At 51.4% G+C, this 22,111-nt stretch overlaps 1 protein-coding gene across 1 annotated transcript in view; it reads right to left on the minus strand.

Annotated features, from left to right (window-relative positions):
- Nucleotides 1-277: 277 nt before the first annotated feature.
- Nucleotides 278-22,111, minus strand: part of LOC116982292 (zinc finger protein 850-like) — a gene marked incomplete at its 3' end in the record, with an annotated part of 382,079 nt that continues 360,245 nt past the window's right edge. Inside the window, exon 3 of the mRNA XM_033035564.1 lies at nucleotides 278-1,487. Coding sequence (XP_032891455.1) covers nucleotides 278-1,487 — 1,210 coding nt within the window. The remainder of the gene's footprint in view (nucleotides 1,488-22,111) is intronic.

The raw sequence follows: 22,111 nt of genomic DNA on the forward strand, positions 1-22,111 counted from the left end.
GGACTTGTCGTTGCTCCAGCAGGTGGTCAAGGCAGGTGAAGCCCTTACCACAGGACGGGCAGGGGAAGGGACGCTCACCGCTGTGGAACGCCAGTGCTGCCACAGGCTGGACATGTGGGTGAAACCCTTGCCACACTCAGCGCACACAAAGGGTCTCTCTCCGGTGTGTATCCGCTGGTTCTCCCACAGCCCCCGTGCTCTCTTGTCACAGTGAGATCAGCTGCTCGCCTGCGTGGGTCCGCCGGTGTTGCCGCAACCCCCGCAAGCTGTCAAACGACTCACCACAGTACGGGCAGTCGTAGGGCTGGCCAATGGTGTGCACGCGCTGGTGAGACAGGGCATGGGAGGCCATGGCAAAGCGCTCTCCACACACCGGGCTGGGAACGGGACGGTCGCCGGAGTGCACCCGCTGGTGGGCCAGTAGCTTGGAGGAGCTGGTGAAGCCCTTACCGCACTGGACGCAGGTGTAGGGGCGCTCGCCAGTGTGGGTGTGCTGGTGCTCCAGCAGGTGACTAGAACGGGTGAAGCCCTTGCCGCACTGGGTGCAGATGTAGGGCCGCTCCCCGGTGTGGGTGCGCTGGTGGTCCACCAGGTGACTAGAACGGGTGAAGCCCTTGCCGCACTGGGTGCAGATGTAGGGGCGCTCCCCGGTGTGGGTGCGCTGGTGCACCAGCAGGTTGCTGGAGCAGATGAAGCCCTTGCCGCATTGGGTGCACGTGTAGGGCCGCTCCCCAGTGTGGGTGCGCTGGTGCATCAGCAGGTGACTGGACCGGGTGAAGCTCTTGCCGCACTGGACACAGGCGTAGGGGCGCTCCCCGGTGTGGGTGCGCTGGTGGGACAGCAGGGTGCTTGAGTGGGTGAAGCTCTTGCCGCACTGGACACAGGTGTAGGGGCGCTCCCCGGTGTGGGTGCGCTGGTGGGACAGCAGGGTGTTTGAGTGGGTGAAGCCCTTGCCGCACTGGGCACAGGCGTAGGGGCGGTCCCTGGTGTGGGTGCGCTGGTGGGACAGCAAGCTGCTTGAGCAGCTGAAGTACTTGCCGCATTGGTCGCAGGTGTAGGGCCGCTCCGCGGTGTGGGTGCGCTGGTGGTCCAGCAGGTGACTGGACTGGATGAAGCTCTTGCCGCACTCGGTGCAGCGGTAGGGTTGCTCCCCAGTGTGGAGGCGCCGGTGGGACAGCAGGTCTTTGGACTGGGTGAAGCCTTTGCCGCAGTCGCTGCAGGTGTAGGGGCGCTCGCTGGCGTGCAGGCGCCTGTGCCTCTTCAGGTGATTGGACGACTTGAAGCCTTTGCCGCAGTCGGAGCAGGTGAAGGGCCGCTCACTGCTGTGCACCAGCAAGTGCTGCCTTAGCCCCGACAACTGGACAAAGCTCATGTCGCATGTGGAGCAGCCATAGGGCTTCTCGCCCGTGTGCACCTGCCGGTGTATCTTCAGGTGATTCGCCGTCTTGAAGCTCATGCTGCAGTTGGAGCAGGTGAAGGGCCTCTCGCTGGAGTGCATGCTGTTGTGCCCCTGCAAGTACTTGTAGTGAGTGAAGCTCTTGCTGCAGTTGGAGCAGGTGAAGGGCCTCTCGCTGGAGTGCATGCTGTTGTGCCCCTGCAAGTACTTGTAGTGAGTGAAGCTCTTGCTGCAGTTGAAGGGACGTTCTCCCGTGTGCAGCAGCCGGTGGGCCTCCAGCTCGCTCAGGCACCGCCACACCTTGCCACACTTGTCAATTTAACTTGTTGGTCCTCCATCGAAGTTCAGCCCGCACACCGAGCAGATGGGGGAGCCCAACGGCACCCTGGCCGCCCTCAATGGCCGCTCACGTCCCCGACTCTCCGTCCACAGCAACGGCTCCTAAACCCTGCAGGAGGGGAACACAGGGTCAACAATCTGGCAAACAGGACATTACTAGCACATATTGAGTGCGTTTATCGCGGAGGAAACCGTTATAAAGAAACATAGAAAATGGGTGCAGGAGTAGGCCATTCGGTCCTTCGAGCCTGCAACGCCATTCAATATGATCATGGCTGATCATCCAACTCCATATCCTGTACCTCCCTTCTCTCCATACCCCCTGATCCCTTTAGCCACAAGGGCCACATCCAATTCTCACTTAAATATAGCCAGTGACCTGGCCTCAACTACTTTCTGTGGCAGTGAATTCCACAGATTCACCAGTCTCTGTGTGAAAAAAAACTTTCTCCTCCCGGTCCTAAAAGACTTCCCCCTTATCCTTAAACTGTGACCCCTTGTTCTGGACTTCCCCAACATCGGGAACAATCTTCCTGCATCTAGCCTGTCCAAACTCTTAAGAATTTTGTAAGTTTCTATAAGATCACCCCTCAATCTTCTAAATTCTATCGAGTACAAGCCGAGTCTATCCAGTCTTTCTTGATATGAAAGTCCTGCCATCCCAGCAATCAGTCTGGTGAACCTTCTCTGCACTCCCTCCGTGGCAAGAATGTTCTTCCTCAGATTAGGAGACCAAAACTGTACGCAATACTTCAGGTGTGGTCTCACCAAGGCCCTGTACAACTGCAGTAGAACCTCCCTGCTCCTACACTCAAATCCTTTTCCTATGAATGCTAACATACCATTCGCCTTCTTCACTGGCTGCTGCACCTGCATGCCTACTTTCAATGACTGGCGTACCATGACACCCAGGTCTCATTGCATCTCCCCTTTTCCTAAACAGCCACCATTCAGATAATAGTCTACTTTCCTGTTCTTGCCACCAAAGTGGATAACCTCACCTTTATCCACATTATACTGCATCTGCCATGCATTTGCCCACTCACCCAAACTATCCAAGTCAACTTGCAGCCTCCTAGCATCCTCCTCACAGCAAACACTGTCCCCCCAGCTTCGTGTCATCCGCAAACTGGGAGATTTTGCATTCAATTCCCTCGTCCAAATCATTAATATGTATTGTAAATAGCTGGGGTCCCAGCACTGAGCCTTGCGGTACCCCATTAGTCACTGCCTGCCATTCAGAAAAGGTCCCGTTTACTCCTACTCTTTGCATCCTGTCTGCCAGCCAGTTCTCTATCCACATCAATACTGAACCCCCAATACCGTGTGCTTTACGTTTGCATCAAAATCTCTTATGTGGGACCTTGTCAAAACCCTTCTGAAAGTCCAGATATAACACATCCACTGGTTCTCCCTTATCCACTCTACAAGTTACATCCTCGAAAAAAATTCTATAAGATTCGTCAGACATGATTTACCTTTCATAAATTCATGCTGACTTTGTCCAATGATTTCACCACTTTCTAAATGTGCTGCTATCCCATCTTTAATAACTGACTAGCATTTTCCCCGCTACCGATGTTAGACCAACTGGTCTGTAATTCCCCGTTTTCTCTCTCCCTCCCTTTTTAAAAAGTGGGGTTACATTAGCATCCATCCAATCCTCAGGAATTACTCCAGAATCTAAAGAGTTTTGAAAAATCATCACTAATGCATCCACTATTTCTGGGGCTACTTCCTTAAGTACTCTGGGATGCATTATTTATCACTAATACAATTCTGTGCGGCACAGTGGCGCAGCGGGACAGCTGCTGCCTCACCGCCAGATACCCGGGCTCCATCCTGACTACGGGTGCTGTCTGTGTGGAGTTTGTACGTTCTCCCCTTGACCTGTGATGGTTTTTACTCCGGCTGCTCCGCTTTTCTCCAACATTTCAAAGACGTTTAGGGCTGTAGATTTGTCGGCCTCCGCAATATTGTTAAATTGTCCCTAATGTGCGTAGGATAGTGCTAGTGATAGAATCGCTGGTCGGCGTGGATTCTGCGGGCCAAAAGATCTGTTTCCGCGCTGCATCTCTAAACTAAACTAAACCAAAGAAGGGTCTCGACCCAAAATGTCACCCATTCATTCTCTCCACAGATGCTGCCTGACCCGTTGAGTTACTCCAGCACTTTGTCATAGATTCATAGAGTGATACAGCGTTGGAAAGAGGCCCTTCGGCCCAACTCCTAGATCCCTCGGCTCCACACATTCCCCCAGCGCCCGCCATTCAGTGAAGATCCTGCCCTGGTTTGACTTCCTAAACTGCAACACCCTCCCCATGCCCAAACAATGTGATCTCCTCCCTGTGGCTCCCTGCCCCTCACCCCTGTCGCCGCATCCTGCTCCTTACCCCCCTTTGCTCCCTCCTCCCCACCCCCAAGCAATGTGAACCCACCCCCACCTGGCTCCCTACCCCTTTCATGGATCATTGGACCTCTCTCTTTCCCCCCCCCCCGTTCCCTGCCCCCCATTCATCCCCCTCAGCACCAAACCCACTCCCCCTTGAATCCCTCCCCCTCCCTTCGATCCCTGCTTTCCCCGCTACTCCCTTCATCCCCTATCCACCTCCAGCCTCTCACCCCTCTTCACCCAGCCACCTTCTTCACCGTCCCCCTCTCTCTTTCTCTCTCTCTGTGCCTCTAAATGTCTCTCTCTGACATCTCTCTATCTCACTCTCTCTCTGTCTCTGCCTCACACTCTCTCTCACTGTCCCCCCCATCTCTCTCTCACTGTCTCTCTCTCTCTCTCTGAGTATCTCTGACTATCTCTCTCTGTATCTCTCTCCTACTCTGCCTCTCTCTCTCCCTCTGTCTGTCTCTCACTGTCCCTGACTCTACTCTCTCTCTGTCTGTCTGTCTCTCTCTCTCTCTTTGTCTCTCTCTCTCTGTATGGCTGCTTCTCTTTCTCTCTCCGTCTCTGTCTGTCACTCTCTCTCTGTCTCTCACCCACACTCTCTCTGTCTGTGTACCTCTCCTACTCTGTCTCTCTCTCCCTCTCTCTCTCACTCTCTCTGTATCTCTCTCTCCCGCTGTCTCTCTCCCTCTGTGTGTCTCTTTCTCTCTCCTTCTCTCTCACTGTCCCTCTCTCTCTGTCCGTTTGTCTCTGTATCTCTGTCACTGTCTCTGTATCTCTCACTGTCCCCCTCTCTCCCTCTGTGTCTATCACTTTTTCTTTCTCTCCCCCTCTTCTTCCCACTTTGTGTCTCTCTCTTTCTTTCTCTCTCTCTGTTTCCATCTGTCTCTCTCTCTCAATGTCTCTCTCTCTATCTCTCTCTGTCTCTCTTTCTCTGCCTCTCTGTCTTTCTCCCCCCTTCTCTCTCTCTCTCTCCGTCTCTCTCTCTCGGTCTCTCACTATCTCTCTCTTAGTCTCTCTCTCTGAGTATCTCTGTCTGTCTCTCTGTGTATCTATATCTCTCTCTCGTTGTCTCTCCCTCTCTTTCTCTGCCTCTCTCTCTCTCTCTGTCTATCTTTCTGTCTCTCTCTCTCTCTCCCTCTCTCTCTATCTGTCTCTCCCACTCTCTATCTGTCTCCATCTCTCCCCCCCGCTCCCCCTCTGTCTCTCTGTCCCACTGTCTCTCTTTCTCTCCGTCTCTCCCTGTCTCTCTCTCTCCGACCCTATCTCTCTCTCTCTCTCTCTCTCTGTCTCTCTCTCTCTGAGTCTGTCTGTTTCTTCCTCTCCGAGTGTCACTCTGTCTCTCTCTCTCTCTCGCTGCCTCTCGCTGTCTCTCTCTCCCACTCTCTGTCTGTCTCTGGTCACTCTGTGTCTCTCTCTCTGGTTCTCCATCTCTCAGAGTATTTCTCTCTGTCTACGTCTCAGTCTCTCTGTCTGTTGCTCTCCCTCCGTGTCTGCCTCTCTCCCTCTCTCTCTCTGTCTCGCTGTCTTTCTCTCTCCCTCTCTCTCGCTGCCTCTGTCTCTCTCTCCCACTCTCTGTCTCTCTCTCCCACTCTCTGTCTGTCTCTGTCTCTCTCTCTCTGGTTCTCCATCTCTCAGTCTTTCTCTCACTCTGTCTGTCGCTATCCCTCTGTGTCTGTGTCTCTCTCCCCCTCTCTCTGTCTGTCTCTCATGCTGTTTCTCTCTGTCTCTAGGTCTCTCTCTCTCTGTTTCTGTCTCTCTAGCTCTCTCTATCAATCTCAATTTCAATTTTCAATTTAAAAACTTTATTGGCACGATAAAAAAACATTGTTATATTGCTAAAGTATAAAACATGACATACATACAGTGTATGTATGTCATGTAAGTATACCGTGCATGGATAGATATGTCCCTGTACATAAACTCGCAATATGCCTATAGCCCTTTATTGATTGCTACACGTTCTTGCAGCTGTAAGCAGTACAACACAATAGCAAGTTTAGCAATTCAATATTCATTTCTTAGTGTTAGTTAATGTCAATTAGTGTGTGCGTACATATGTGCATGTTGGTCATTCACCGTCTCTCAGGTTATGGCATGCTGTTACGTATTGTGCACCAAGATGAGCCGTATTTCCTTCGCCAAGGATTATTCTTAGTTTTGATGTATCATCTAGTTCTTTAAAGTCAGGGGTTGCCACACTGAGTTTGTCAAAGTATGCTTTCCTTGTTTTGTCAAATATTTTGCATTTTAGGAGGAAGTGCACCTCTGTTTCAACCTCATCTGTCAAACAGTGGCCGCATATTCTGTTTTCTCTTGGTTGCCAGAATCTCTTCTGTCTTCCTTTTTCAACTACCAAATAGTGGTCACTTAACCTGTATTTGGTGAGGGTCTGTCTCTGCTTTATGTCTCTAACAGTTGAGAGATAGTCTGCCAATTTATAGTCTCTTTTTAGGGAACGGTAACATTCTAATCTGCTTTGGATTTTGGTTTCTTTATCCTGATGTTCCAAGTACGTTTCTTTACATTGTTTGATAATTTGGTTCACTCTAATTGGTGATTGGGGGTCAGTATTAATCTGTGGCCGGTCAGGGTTTAACTGGATAGGGTTTAACTGAATAGGAGTAGTTTGTCTCAGTACCAACAGACATAGGGATCTCTTTTCTGGGTTCCCCTCTTGTGTTTGAAGGGCTTTAAACTGGAGGGTATCTGGGGGGCTAGATTTAAGGTGATTCCAAAAATGTAGTGCTCTTTTCTGGATATCAGCTGGTATCTGCCTAATTCCGCCCTACATGCGTTTGTTGGTGTTTTCCTTTGGATACGGAGGATGTTCCGACAAAATTCCGCATGCAGGGCCTCTGTTGTATGTTTTTCCCATTTACTATAATTATGGTGACATACTTCACTACCATAAAGCCCAATAGGCTGGATTACACTGTCAAATATTTTAAACCAGATTTTAATTGGGTTTTGGATGTTGTAGAATCTTCTTTTTATTGCATACAAAGCTCTTCAAGCTTTCTCTTTTAGTGCATTCACTGCCATATTGAAGCTCCCTGATGCTGAGACGGTTAGACCAAGGTAAGTACAGTTCATAGTGTGTTCGATAACAGTTCCATTGAGAGTAAATTTGTATTTATCTTCCTGACATCTGGGTCTTTTCTGAAAAATCATGATGTTGGTTTTCTTTAGATTTACTACCAGGGCCCAATTTTGGCAGTACTCATCAAGTAGGTCCAACTGTTGCTGCAGTCCCTGTTCTGTGGGGGACAGCAGAACCAAGTCATCCGCATAAAACAGCTAATTTACCTCTCCGTCCAGAAGAGAGGCCCAGCGCTGTGCTCTGGTCCAACTTTTCTGCCAAATCGTAGATATATACATTAAACAGTGTCGGGCTCAGATTGCAGCCTTGCCGGACGCCTCTTCTATGGGCGTAGAGATCAGTGCGTTTGTCCCCAATTTTAAAGCCACATTTATTATTCAGATACATTGATTTAATAAGGTCATATACCTTTCCTCCTATACCACAGCGGCGGAGTTCTTAATAGAGCCCTTCATGCCAAATAGAGTCAAATGCAGGCAAATATTTTCCCATTTTTCACTTGGTGTACATGTTTTTCAATGAGAGTGTGGAGGGTATAAATGTGGTCAGTGGTACGGTGTTTTGGGAGGAAGCCAATTTGGTTTTTACTGAAAATGTTGTGTTTGTTAAGGAAATCCTGCATTCTGTTATTTATGATACTGAAGAATAACTTCCCTAGGCACCTACTGACACAGATGCCACGGTAGTTATTTGGGTCTAATTTGTTTTCACTATCTCTCTGTCCCTCTCTCTCTCTCTCTCTCTCTCTCTCTCTCTCTCTCTCTCTGCCTCTCCCTCTGCCTGCCCCTCTCTGTCTGTCTCCCTGTCTCTCTCTGTTTCTGTATCTCTCTCTTTCCCTCTCTATCACTGCCCCTATATCTGTCTCTGTCTCTCTTTCTCCCTCTCTCTCCCTGTTTGTCTCTCTCTCTCTCTGTCTCTCTCTCTGCCTGTCTCTCTGTCTGTCTCTCTCTCTGTCTCTCCGTCTCTGTCCCTCTCTGTCTCTCTCTCTCTCTGTCTCTCTCCCTCTCTCTCTGCATCTGTCCCTCAGTATTTCTCTCTGTCTCTCACTCTTTCTCTGTCTCTCTGTCTGTATCTCTCTGTATCTCTCTGTCTCTGTCTGTCCCTCTCTATCCCTGTCCCTCTATCTCTCTCTTGCTGTCTCTCTCTCCCTCTGTCTCCGTTTGTCTCTGTCTCTCTCTCTCCCTCTGTCTTGCTCTCGCTTTGTCTCTCTGTCTCTCTCTTTCTCTGTCTCTCCCTCTTTCTATCTCTCCCTCTCTCTATCTCTCCCTCTCTCTATCTCTCTATCTCCCTCTCTCTCTGCATCTGTCTCTCTCACTCTGTCTCTCTCTGTCTGTCCCTCTCCCTGCCCGTCTCTGTCCGTCTGTGTGTGTGTGTGTGTCTCTCTCTCTGTCCCTGCCTCTCTCTCCCTCTGTCTGTCCCTCTCCCTGTCTCTGTCCCTGCCTGTGTGTATGTGTGTGTGTGTCTCTATCTCTGTCCCTGCCTCTGTCCCTGTCTCCCTCTGTCTGTCTCTGTCTCTGTATTGTGTTCCGTTCTGGGCACCGTGTTACAGGAAAGATGTCGTCGAGCTGGAAAGGGCGCAGAGAAGATTTACGAGGATGTTGCCGGGTCTCGAGGGGCCTGAGCTACAGGGAGAGGTTGGGGCAGGGCTGGGACTCTATTCCTTGTAGCACAGGAGGATGAGGGGCAATCTTATAGAGGTGAACAAAATCACCAGAGGAATAGATCGGGTAGACGCACAGTCTCTTGCCCAGAGCAGGGGAATCGAGGACCAGAGGACACGGGTTTAAGGTGAGAGACGCGGGGGTGGGAATAATTGAATAGGAACCTGAGGGGCAACTTTTTCACACAGAGGGTGGTGGGTGTATGGAACGAGCTGCTGGAGGAGGGAGTTGAGGCTGGGACTATCCCAACACTTGGACAGGTACTTGGACTAGTGTAGATGAGGCATGTTGGCCGGTGTGGGCAAGTTGAGCCGAAGGGCCCGTTTCCGCCCTGTATCACTCCCTCTCTCTCTCTCTCCCTGTGTGTCTCTCTCTGTCTCTCTGTTTATCTCTCTCTCTCTCTGTTTCTCTCCCTGTTTCTCTCTCTCTTTCTCTGTCTCACTCTGTTTCTCTTTCTCTTTCTAACTCTTTCTCTCTCTGTCTCTGTCTCTTTCTGTCTCTCTATCTCAGTCTGAAGAAGGGTCTCGACCAGCAATATCACCCATTCCTTCTCTCCAGAGATGCTGCCTGACCCGCTGAGTTACTCCTGCACTTTGTGTCTACCTTCGGTATAATCCAACATCTGCAGTTCCTTATCACATTCTCTCTCTCTGTCACTCTCTCTCTCTCTATGTTTCTCTCTGTCTCTCTCTCCCTCGTTCTCTCTCTCTGTGTTTCTCTCTGTCACTCTCTCTGTCTCTCTCTCCCTCTTTCTCCCTCTCTCTCTCCCCCTATTCAGTCAAGAAGTTGGGAGGTCACGTTGCATTTGTACAAGACTAGTGTAGATGGAGCGTGTTGGTCGGGGTGGGACTAGTGTAGATGGGGCATGTTGGTCGGGGTGGGACTAGTGTAGATGGGGCATGTTGGTCGGGGTGGGACTAGTGTAGACGGGGCATGTTGGTCGGGGTGGGACTAGTGTAGATGGGGCATGTTGGTCGGGGTGGGACTAGTGTAGACGGGGCATGTTGGTCGGGGTGGGACTAGTGTAGATGGGGCATGTTGGTCGGGGTGGGACTAGTGTAGACGGGGCATGTTGGTCGGGGTGGGACTAGTGTAGATGGGGCATGTTGGTCGTGGGGGGACTAGTGTAGGTAGGGCATGTAGGTCGGGGTGGGACTAGTGTAGATGGGGCATGTTGGTCGAGGTGGGACTAATGTAGATGGGGCATGTTGGTCGGGGTGGGCCTAGTGTAGATGGGGCATGTTGGTCGGGGTGGGACTAGTGTAGATGGGGCATGTTGGTCGGGGTGGGACTAGTGTAGATGGGGTATGTTGGTCGGGTGGGACTAATGTAGATGGGGCATGATGGTCGGGGTGGGACTGGTGTAGGTGGGGCATGTTGGTCGTGGGGGGACTAGTGTAGATGGGGCATGTTGGTCGGGGTGGGACTAGTGTAGATGGGGCATGTTGGTCGGGGTGGGACTAGTGTAGCTGGGGCATGTTGGTCGGGGTGGGACTAATGTAGATGGGGCATGTTGGTCGGGGTGGGACTAGTGTAGATGGGGCATGTTGGTCAGGGTGGGACTAGTGTAGATGGGGCATGTTGGTCGGGGTGGGACTAGTGTAGTTGGGGCATGTTGGTCGGGGTGGGGCTAGTGTAGATGGGGCATGTTGGTCGGGCTGGGACTAGTGTAGATGGGGCATGTTGGTCGGGGTGGGACTAGTGTAGATGGGGCATGTTGGTCGGGGTGGGACTAGTGTAGCTGGGGCATGTTGGTCGGGGTGGGACTGGTGTAGATGGGGCATGTTGGTCGGAGTGGGACTAGTGTAGATGGGGCATGTTGGTCGGGGTGGGACTAGTGTAGATGGGGCATGTTGATCGGGGTGGGACTAGTGTAGATGGGGCATGTTGGACGGGGTGGGACTAGTGTACATGGGGCATGTTGGTCAGGGTGGGACTCGTGTAGATGGGGCATGTTGGTCGGGGTGGGACTAGTGTAGATGGGGCATGTTGGTCGGGGTGGGACTAGTGTAGTTGGGGCATGTTGGTCGGGGTGGGACTAGTGTACATGGGGCATGTTGGTCGGGATGGGCCTAGTGTAGATTGGGCATGTTGGTCAGGGTGGGCCTAGTGTAGATGGGGCATGTTGGTCGTGGTGGGACTAGTGTAGATGGGGCATGTTGGTCGGGGTGGAACTAATGTAGATGGGGCATGTTGGTCGGGGTGGGCCTAGTGTAGATGGGGCATGTTGGTCGGGGTGGGACTAGTGTAGATGGGGTATGTTGGTCAGGGTGGGACTAGTGTAGATGGGGCATGTTGGTCGGGGTGGGCCTAGTGTAGCTGGGGCATGTTGGTCGGGGTGGGACTAATGTAGATGGGGCATGTTGGTCGGGGTGGGACTAGTGTAGATGGGGCATGTTGGTCGGGGTGGGACTAGTGTAGATGGGGCATGTTGGTCGGGGTGGGACTAGTGTTGTTGGGGCATGTTGGTCGGGGTGGGGCTAGTGTAGTTGGGGCATGTTGGTCGGGCTGGGACTAGTGTAGATGGGGCATGTTGGTCGGGGTGGGACTAGTGTAGATGGGGCATGTTGGTCGGGGTTGGACTAGTGTAGCTGGGGCATGTTGGTCGGGGTGGGACTTGTGTAGATGGGCATGTTGGTCGGAGTGGGACAGGTGTAGTTGGGGCATGTTGGTCGGGGTGGGACTAGTGTAGATGGGGCATGTTGATCGGGGTGGGACTAGTGTAGATGGGGCATGTTGGACGGGGTGGGACTAGTGTACATGGGGCATGTTGGTCAGGGTGGGACTCGTGTAGATGGGGCATGTTGGTCGGGGTGGGACTAGTGTAGATGGGGCATGTTGGTCGGGGTGGGACTAGTGTAGTTGGGGCATGTTGGTCGGGGTGGGACTAGTGTACATGGGGCATGTTGGTCGGGATGGGCCTAGTGTAGATTGGGCATGTTGGTCAGGGTGGGCCTAGTGTAGATGGGGCATGTTGGTCGTGGTGGGACTAGTGTAGATGGGGGATGTTGGTCGGGGTGGGACTAGTGTAGATGGGGCATGTTGGTCGGGGTGGGACTAGTGTAGATGGGGCATGTTGGTCGGGGTGGGACTAGTGTAGATGGGGCATGTTGGTCGTGGTGGGACTAGTGTAGATGGGGCATGTTGGTCGGGGTGGGACTAGTGTAGATGGGGCATGTTGGTCGGGGTGGGCCTAGTGTAGATGGGGCATGTTGGTCGGGGTGGGACTAGTGTAGATGGGGCATGTTGGTCGGGTGGGACTAGTGTAGATGGGGCATGTTGGTCGGGGTGGGACTAGTGTAGATGGGGCATGTTGGTCGGGGTGGGACTAGTGTAGATGGGGCATGTTGGTCGGGGTGGGACTAGTGTAGATGGGGCATGTTGGTCGGGGTGGGACTAGTGTAGATGGGGCATGTTGGTCGGGGTGGGACTAGTGTAGATGGGGCATGTTGGTCGGGGTGGGACTAGTGTAGATTGGGGCATGTTGGTCGGGGTGGGACTAGTGTAGATGGGGCATGTTGGTCGGGGTGGGACTAGTGTAGATGGGGCATGTTGGTCGGGGTTGGACTAGTGTAGCTGGGGCATGTTGGTCGGGGTGGGACTGGTGTAGATGGGCATGTTGGTCGGAGTGGGACAGGTGTAGTTGGGGCATGTTGGTCGGGGTGGGACTAGTGTAGATGGGGCATGTTAATCGGGGTGGGACTAGTGTAGATGGGGCATGTTGGACGGGGTGGGACTAGTGTACATGGGGCATGTTGGTCAGGGTGGGACTCGTGTAGATGGGGCATGTTGGTCGGGGTGGGACTAGTGTAGATGGGGCATGTTGGTCGGGGTGGGACTAGTTTAGTTGGGGCATGTTGGTCGGGGTAGGACTAGTGTACATGGGGCATGTTGGTCGGGATGGGCCTAGTGTAGATTGGGCATGTTGGTCAGGGTGGGCCTAGTGTAGATGGGGCATGTTGGTCGTGGTGGGACTAGTGTAGATGGGGGATGTTGGTCGGGGTGGGACTATTGTAGTTGGGGCATGTTGGTCGGGATGGGCCTAGTGTAGATGGGGCATGTTGGTCAGGGTGGGACTAGTGTAGTTGGGGCATGTTGGTCAGGGTGGGCCTAGTGTAGCTGGGGCATGTTGGTCAGGGTGGGACTAGTGTAGATGGGGCATGTTGGTCAGGATGGGCCTAGTGTAGATGGGGCATGTTGGTCAGGGTGGGCCTAGTGTAGATGGGGCATGTTGGTCAGGGTGGGCCTAGTGTAGATTGGGCATGTTGGTCAGGGTGGGCCTAGTGTAGATGGGGCATGTTGGTCGTGGTGGGACTAGTGTAGATGGGGCATGTTGGTCGGGGTGGGACTAGTGTAGATGGGGCATGTTGGTCGGGGTGGGACTGGTGTAGATGGGGCATGTTGGTCGGGGTGGGACTAGTGTAGATGGGGCATGTTGGTCGGGGTGGGGCTAGTGTAGATGGGGCATGTTGGTCGGGCTGGGACTAGTGTAGATGGGGCATGTTGGTCGGGGTGGGACTGGTGTAGATGGGGCATGTTGGTCGGGGTGGGACTAGTGTAGATGGGGGATGTTGGTCGGGGTGGGACTAGTGTAGATGGGGCATGTTGGTCGGGATGGGCCTAGTGTAGATTGGGCATGTTGGTCAGGGTGGGACTACTGTAGATGGGGCATGTTGGTCAGGGTGGGCCTAGTGTAGCTTGGGCATGTTGGTCAGGGTGGGACTAGTGTAGATGGGGCATGTTGGTCAGGGTGGGCCTAGTGTAGATGGGGCATGTTGGTCAGGGTGGGCCTAGTGTAGATTGGGCATGATGGTCAGGGTGGGCCTTGTGTAGATGGGGCATGATGGTCGGGGTGGGACTGGTGTAGATGGGGCATGTTGGTCGGGGTGGGACTAGTGTAGATGGGGCATGTTGGTCGGGGTGGGACTAGTGTAGTTGGGGCATGTTGGTCGGGGTGGGCTAGTGTAGATGGGGCATGTTGGTCGGGGCTGGGACTAGTGTAGATGGGGCATGTTGGTCGGGGTGGGACTAGTGTAGATGGGGCATGTTGGTCGGGGTGGGACTAGTGTAGATGGGGCATGTTGGTCGGGGTGGGACTAGTGTAGATGGGGCATGTTGGTCGTGGTTGTAGATGGGGCATGTTGGTCGGGGTGGGACTAGTGTAGATGGGGCATGTTGGTCGGGGTGGGTCTAGTGTAGATGGGGCATGTTGGTCGGGGTGGGACTAGTGTAGATGGGGCATGTTGGTCGGGGTGGGACTAGTGTAGCAGAGGGATGTTGGTCGGGATGGGACTAGTGTAGATGGGACATGTTGGTCGGGGTGGGACTAGTGTAGATGGGGCATGTTGGTCGGGGTGGGACTAGTGTAGATGGGGCATGTTGGTCGGGGTGGGACTAGTGTAGATGGGGCATGTTGGTCGGGATGGGACTAGTGTAGATGGGGCATGTTGGTCAGGGTGGGACTAGTGTAGATGGGGCATGTTGGTCGGGGTGGGACTAGTGTAGCTGGGGCATGTTGGTCAGGGTGGGACTAGCGTAGATGGGGCATGTTGGTCAGGATGGGCCTAGTGTAGATGGGGCATGTTGGTCAGGGTGGGCCTAGTGAAGATGGGGCATGTTGGTCAGGGTGGGCCTAGTGTAGATTGGGCATGTTGGTCAGGGTGGGCCTAGTGTAGATGGGGCATGATGGTCGGGGTGGGACTGGTGTAGGTGGGGCATGTTGGTCGTGGTGGGACTAGTGTAGATGGGGCATGTTGGTCGGGGTGGGACTAGTGTAGATGGGGCATGTTGGTAGGGGTGGGACTAGTGTAGATGGGACATATTTGTCGGGGTGGGACTAGTGTAGATGGGGCATGTTGGTCGGGGAGGGACTAGTGTAGATGGGGCATGTTGGTCGGGGTGGGACTAGTGTAGGTGGGGCATGTTGGTCTGGGTGGGGCTAGTGTAGATGGGGCATGTTGGTCGGGCTGGGACTAGTGTAGATGGGGCATGTTGGTCGGGGTGGGACTAGTGTAGATGGGGCATGTTGGTCGGGGTGGGACTAGTGTAGATGGGACATGTTGGTCGGGGTGGGACTGGTGTAGATGGGCATGTTGGTCGGAGTGGGACAGGTGTAGATGGGGCATGTTGGTCGGGGTGGGACTATTGTAGTTGGGGCATGTTGGTCGGGGTGGGACTAGTGTAGATGGGGCATGTTGGTCGGGGTGGGACTAGTATACATGGGGCATGTTGGTCGGGGTGGGACTAGTGTAGATGGGGCATGTTGGTCAGGGTGGGACTAATGTAGGTGGGGCATGTTGGTCGGGTGGGACTATTGTAGATGGGGCATGTTGGTCGGGGTGGGACTAGTGTAGATGGGGTATGTTGGTCGGGGTGGGACTAGTGTAGATGGGGCATGTTGGTCGGGGTGGGACTAGTGTAGAAGGGGCATGTTGGTCAGGGTGGGCCTAGTGTAGATGGGGCATGTTGGTCGTGGTGGGACTGGTGTAGATGGGGCATGTTGGTCGTGGTGGGACTAGTGTAGATGGGGCATGTTGGTCGGGGTGGGACTAGTGTAGATGGGGCATGTTGGTAGGGGTGGGACTAGTGTAGATGGGACATGTTGGTCGGGGTGGGACTAGTGTAGATGGGGCATGTTGGTCGGGGAGGGACTAGTGTAGATGGGGCATGTTGGTCGGGGTGGGACTAGTGTAGGTGGGGCATGTTGGTCTGGGTGGGGCTAGTGTAGATGGGGCATGTTGGTCGGGCTGGGACTAGTGTAGATGGGGCATGTTGGTCGGGGTGGGACTAGTGTAGATGGGGCATGTTGGTCGGGGTGGGACTAGTGTAGATGGGACATGTTGGTCGGGGTGGGACTGGTGTAGATGGGCATGTTGGTCGGAGTGGGACAGATGTAGATGGGGCATGTTGGTCGGGGTGGGACTATTGTAGTTGGGGCATGTTGGTCGGGGTGGGACTAGTGTAGATGGGGCATGTTGGTCGGGGTGGGACTAGTGTAGGTGGGGCATGTTGGTCGGGGTGGGACTATTGTAGATGGGGCATGTTGGTCGGGGTGGGACTAGTGTAGATAGGGCATGTTGGTCGGGGTGGGACTAGTGTAGATGGGGCATGTTGGTCGGGGTGGGACTAGTGTAGAAGGGGCATGTTGGTCAGGGTGGGACTAGTGTAGATGGGGCATGTTGGCCGGTGTGGGCAAGTTGGGCTGAAGGGCATGTTTCCGCGCTGTACCTCTCTCTCTTTGTCTGTCTGTCTGTCTGTCTGTCTGTGTGTGTCCCTCTCTGTCTCTTTCTGTCTGTCAGTCTCTCTCTCTCCCCCCCACACTGAGGTCACACTGGCTTCTCATTTTCAGCCTGTGTCCTTTACTGTGTGTGTCTCTCTCTGTTTCTCTCTCTCTGTCCCTCTGTCTGTCTGTCTCTCTCTCTATCGATATATCTCTCTGTCTGTCTGTCTGTCTCTCTGTCTCTTTCTCTCTCTCTGTCCCTCTGTCTGTCTGTCTCTCTCGCTCCCTCTGTCTGTCTCTCTCGCTCCCTCTCTCTGTCTCTTTCTCTCTCTCCCTCCCTCTCATAGAAACATGGAAAATAGGTGCAGGAGCAGGCCATTCGGCCCTTCGAGCCTGCACCGCCATTCAATATGATCATGGCTGATCATCCAACTTCACCACTGTCTGTGTGAAAAATGTTTTTATCATCTCGGTCCTAAAAGATTTCCCCCTTATCCTTAAACTGCGACCCCTTGTTCTGGACTTCCCCAACATCGGGAACAATCTTCCTTCATCTAGCCTGTCCAACCCCTTAAGAATTTTGTAAGTTTCTATAAGATGCCCCCTCAATCTTCTTAATTCTAGCGAGTACAAGCCGAGTCTATCCAGTCTATCTTCATATGAAAGTCCTGACATCCCAGAAATCAGTCTGGTGAACCTTCTCTGTGCTCCCTCTATGGCAAGAATGTCTTTCCTCAGATTAGGAGACCAAAACTGTACGCAGTAATCCAGGTGTGGTCTCACCAAGAGCCTGTACAACTGCAGTAGAACCTCCCTGCTCCTATACTCAAATCCTTTTCCTATGAATGCTAACACACCATTCACTTTATAACCATATAACAATTACAGCACGGAAACAGGCCATCTCGGCCCTACAAGTCCGTGCCGAACAATTATTTTCCCTTAGTCCCACCTGCCTGCACTCATACCATAACCCTCCATTCCCTTCTCATCCATATGCCCATCCAATTTATTTTTAAATTATACCAACAAACCTGCCTCCACCACTTCCACTGGAAGCTCATTCCACACCGCTACCACTCTCTGAGTAAAGAAGTTCCCCCTCATGTTACCCCTAAACTTCTGTCCCTTAATTCTGAAGTCATGTCCTCTTGTTTGAATCTTCCCTATTCTCAAAGGGAAAAGCTTGTCCACATCAACTCTGTCTATCCCTCTCATCATTTTAAAGACCTCTATCAAGTCCCCCCTTAACCTTCTGCGCTCCAGAGAATAACGACCTAACTTATTCAACCTTTCTCTGTAACTTAGTTGTTGAAACCCAGGCAACATTCTAGTAAATCTCCTCTGTACTCTCTCTATTTTGTTGACATCCTTCCTATAATTGGGCGACCAAAATTGTACACCATACTCCAGATTTGGTCTCACCAATGCCTTGTACAATTTTAACATTACATCCCAGCTTCTATACTCAATGCTCTGATTTATAAAGGCTAGCATACCAAAAGCTTTCTTTACCACCCTATCTATCAAAAAAGCTCATCAGCGCCTCTACTTCCTGAGAAGATTACGGAGAGTCGGATTGCAAGGAAGACTCTCTCTAACTTCTACAGGTGCACAGTCGAGAGCACGCTGACCGGTTGCATCGTGGTTTGGTTCGGAAATTTGAGCGCCCTGGAGAGGAAAAGACTACAAAAAGTAGTAAACACTGCCCAGTCCATCATCGACTCTGACCTTCCTTCCATCGAGGGGATTTATCGCAGTCGCTGCCTCAAAAAGGCTGGCAGTATCATCAAAGACCCACACCATCCTGGCCACACACTGATCTCCCTGCTACCTTCAGGTAGAAGGTAAAGGAGCCTGAAGACTGCAACAACCAGGTTCAGGAATAGCTACTTCCCCTCAGCCATCAGGCTATTAAACCTGGCTCGGACAAAACTCTGATTATTAGCAACCACTTTCTGTTATTTGCACTACCAGTTTATTTATTCATGTGTGTATATATTTATATCATGGTATATGGACACATTTATCTGTTTTGTAGTAAATGCCTACTATTTTCTGTGTGCTTAAGCAAAGCAAGAATTTCATTGTCCTATACAGGGACACATGACAATAAACTCACTTGAACTTGAACTATATGAGATTCCACCTTCAAGGAACTATGCACGGTTATTCCCAGATCCATCTACCAGGACTGCACTGGAAAAAGGAATCAAGGCAGCGAAACGTGCCTATGCAGAGAAAATCCAGGGACACCTCTGTGACACAGGAGACAGCAGGAGGATGTGGAAGGGAATCCAAACACTGACGGGGTACAAGGCAAGGCAGCAGGTGACTGACACCGACACTTCTCTTCCAGATAAACTTCCAGATAATTGTTCCAGAAGAACAATTTCTTTGCACGTTTTGATGCAGCTAACACCATACCCAATGGGAGAACCAGCCCTTGCTTACAAACTGACCAGCCAGTCCTGACCATAGACTCGATGTACACACGGAGAATCCTGTCCAAGGTCAACCCGTGGAAAGCAGTTGGACCCGACAACATCCCAGGCCGTGTGCTCAAGGAATGTGCGGATGAGTTAGCAGAAGTGCTAACAGACATCTTCAACATCTCCCTTAGTCAAGCCATTGTCCCCACATGCCTCAAAACCTCCACAATAATCCCAATAGCAAAGAAATCAGTTGTGGCTTGCCTAAATGATTACCGCCCTGTCGCCCTGACCCCCATAGTAATGAAGTGCTTTGAACGCCTGGTTAAACCTCACATTACTGCCAGCCTCTCCTCATCGTTAGACCCCCTCCAGTTCGCCTATCGCCCCAACCGTTCTACAGAAGATGCCATCTCTACTACGCTGCACACAGTACTCACTCATCTGGAAAACAAAAACACCTACGCCAGAATCCTGTACATTGACTTCAGCTCAGCTTTTAACACCATCATCCCACAGAGACTTGTGGAGGAACTAACCCTGCTGAACCTCAACACCACCCTGTGTCACTGGATCCTGGACTTTCTGACATAGAGACCGCAGTCAGTCCATGTTGGCAAGAATACCTCAGGCTCGATCACGCTGAGCACCGGCTCCCCTCAAGGCTGTGTGCTCAGCCCGCTGTTGTTCCCACTGCTCACACATGACTGTGCTGCCAGATTCAGGGGCAATAAGATTATAAAATTTGCAGATGACACCACAGTGGTGGGTCTCATCAGTGGAGAGGATGAAACAATGTACAGGGAGGAAGTGAAACAACTAGTGGACTGGTGCGGCAACAACAATTTAGCATTAAACGTCGACAAAACAAAGGAGATGATTGTCGACTTCAGGAGGTCGCAGCCCAAACACACACCCCTCAACATCAGTGGCATCACGGTGGAGAGAGTGGAGAGCATAAAGTTCCTCGGAGTGCAAATTACAGACAGTCTCACCTGGTCCAGGAACATCACTGGGATTGTCAAACGCCCATCAGCGACTGCACTACCTGAGGAAACTCAAACAGGTCTCACTCCCCACCAACATCCTCAGGACTTTTTACAGGGGCACGGTGGAGTCTGTACTTACGTACTGCATGAACACATGGTACTCCAACTGTAACTGCTCAGACAGGAAGTCTCTGCAGAGAGTAGTGAGGGGAGCAGAGAGGATCATTGGCGTCTCCCTACCCTCGGTACAAGAACTGTTCCAGAGCCGCTGCCTGAAAAAAGCACTGAGCATAGCAAAGGACAGACTGCACCCACTCCACACACACCTGGATCTCCTGCCATCAGGCAAGAGATACCGTAGCATCAAAGCCCGGACAACCAGACTGCTAAACAGTTTCCTGCCACAGGCTGTGAGGCTGCTAAACAGTCATTCCACCTGATTCTGCTGCTTTTTGAACTGATCATTTAATAACTGGCACTGAGTAATAACTCTGGCACTGGCTCAGGCCACTTAAATCAGCTGCCCTGGGCATTTTATGACTGTTACTTGTATTTTAATGTTGCTGTTTTTACCTGCACTTTTGTTTAACTATTCGTACTGTTTTATCAGGAACTGGATTGTTTTTTTTAATCATTATATTTTATGCCTGGAACATGGATTTGTGGCTGGAAGGTCATGTTTGACTAAACTTCTAGAATTTTTTGAAGAGGTTACTCGGGAAATTGATGAGGGTAAAGCAGTGGATGTTGTCTATATGGACTTCAGTAAGGCCTTTGACAAGGTACCTCATGGAAGGTTGGTTACGAAGGTTCAATTGTTGGGTATTAATGGTGGAGTAGCAAGATGGATTCAACAGTGGCTGAATGGGAGATGCCAGAGAGTAAGGGTGGATGGCTGTGTTCAAGAAGGAACCGCAGATGCTGGAAAGTCGAAGGTACACAAAAATGCTGGAGAAACTCAGCGGGTGCAGCAACATCTATGGAGCGAAGGAAATAGGAAACTTTTCACGAAAAGTTACCTATTTCCTTCGCTCCATAGATGCTGCTGCACCCGCTGAGTTTCTCCAGCATTTTGGTGTACCTAAGGGTGGATGGCTGTTTGTCAGGTTGGAGGCTGGTGACTACTGGGGTGCCTCAGGGATCTGTGTTGGGTCCACTATTGTTTGTCATGTACATCAATAATCTGGATGATGGTGTGGTAAATTGGATTAGTAAGTATGCAGATGATACTAAGATAGGTGGTGTTGTGGATAATGAAGTAGATTTTCACAGTCTACAGAGAGATTTAGGCCATTTGGAAGAGTGGGCTGAAAGATGGCAGATGGAGTTTAATGCTGAAGTGTGAGGTGCTACATCTTGGCAGGACAAATCAAAATAGGACGTACGTGGTAAATGGTAGGTATTGAGGAATGCAGTTGAACAGAGGGATCTAGGAATAACTGTGCATAGTTCCCTGAAGATGGAATCTCATGTAGATAGTGTGGTAAAGAAAGCTTTTAGTGTGCTGGCCTTTATAAATCAGAGCATTGAGTATAGAAGTTGGGATGTAATATTAAAATTGTACAAGGCATTGGTGAGGCCAATTCTGGAGTATGGTGTACAATTTTGGTCGCCTAATTATAGGAAGGATGTCAACAAAATGGAGAGAGTAGAGGAGATTTACTTGAATGTTGCCTGGGTTTCAACAACTAAGTTACAGAGAAAGATTGAACAAGTTAGGTCTTTATTCTTTGGAGTGAAGAAGGTTAAGCGGGGATTTGATAGAGGTCTTTAAAATGATGAGAGGGAAAGACAGAGTTGACATGGATAAGCTTTTCCCTTTGAGAGGAGGGAAGATTCAAACAAGTGGACATGAGTTGAGAATTAAGGGACAGAAGTTTAGGGGTAATACGAGGGGGAACTTCTTTACTCAGAGAGTGGTAGCTGTATGGAGCTTCCAGTGGAAGTGGAGGAGGCAGGTTCAATTTTATCATTTAAAAATAAATTGGATAGGTATATGGACGGGAGAGGAATGGAGGGTTATGGCCTGAGTGCAGGTAGATGGGACTAGGGGAAAATAAGTGTTCGGCACGGACATGAAAGGCCGAGATGGCCTGTTTCTGTGCTGTAATTGTTATATGGTTATGCGTGAAATGTTTAAGTTTTATGTGCGATGCTCCGGTATTCCCTGGGAAATGTCGTCTCATTTTGCACTGGACAATTGTTGCTTTGCAAGATGACAATAAAGGATGATAATGATAATAATAATCAGTACCCCGTTCCTGCCTTCTCCCCATATCCCCTGACTCCGCTATCTTTAAGGGCCCTATCTAGCTCTCTCTTGAAAATAACATCCAGAGAACCAGCCTCCACCACCCTCTGAGGCAGAGAATCCCACTTACAACTCTCTGGGTGGAAAATATTCTCCTCATCTCAGTCCCAAATGGCCACAGATTCACAACTCTCTGGGTTAAAAAGTTTCTGCTCGTCTCAGTCCTAAATGGCCACAGATTCACAACTCTCTGGGTGGAAACATGTTTCCTGCCTCTAGCGTTTCCAAGCCTTTAAAATTCTTATATGTTTCAATGAGATGCCCTC

The sequence above is a fragment of the Amblyraja radiata genome, chromosome 16 (assembly GCF_010909765.2).
Source record: "Amblyraja radiata isolate CabotCenter1 chromosome 16, sAmbRad1.1.pri, whole genome shotgun sequence".
Lineage (NCBI taxonomy): Eukaryota > Metazoa > Chordata > Chondrichthyes > Rajiformes > Rajidae > Amblyraja > Amblyraja radiata.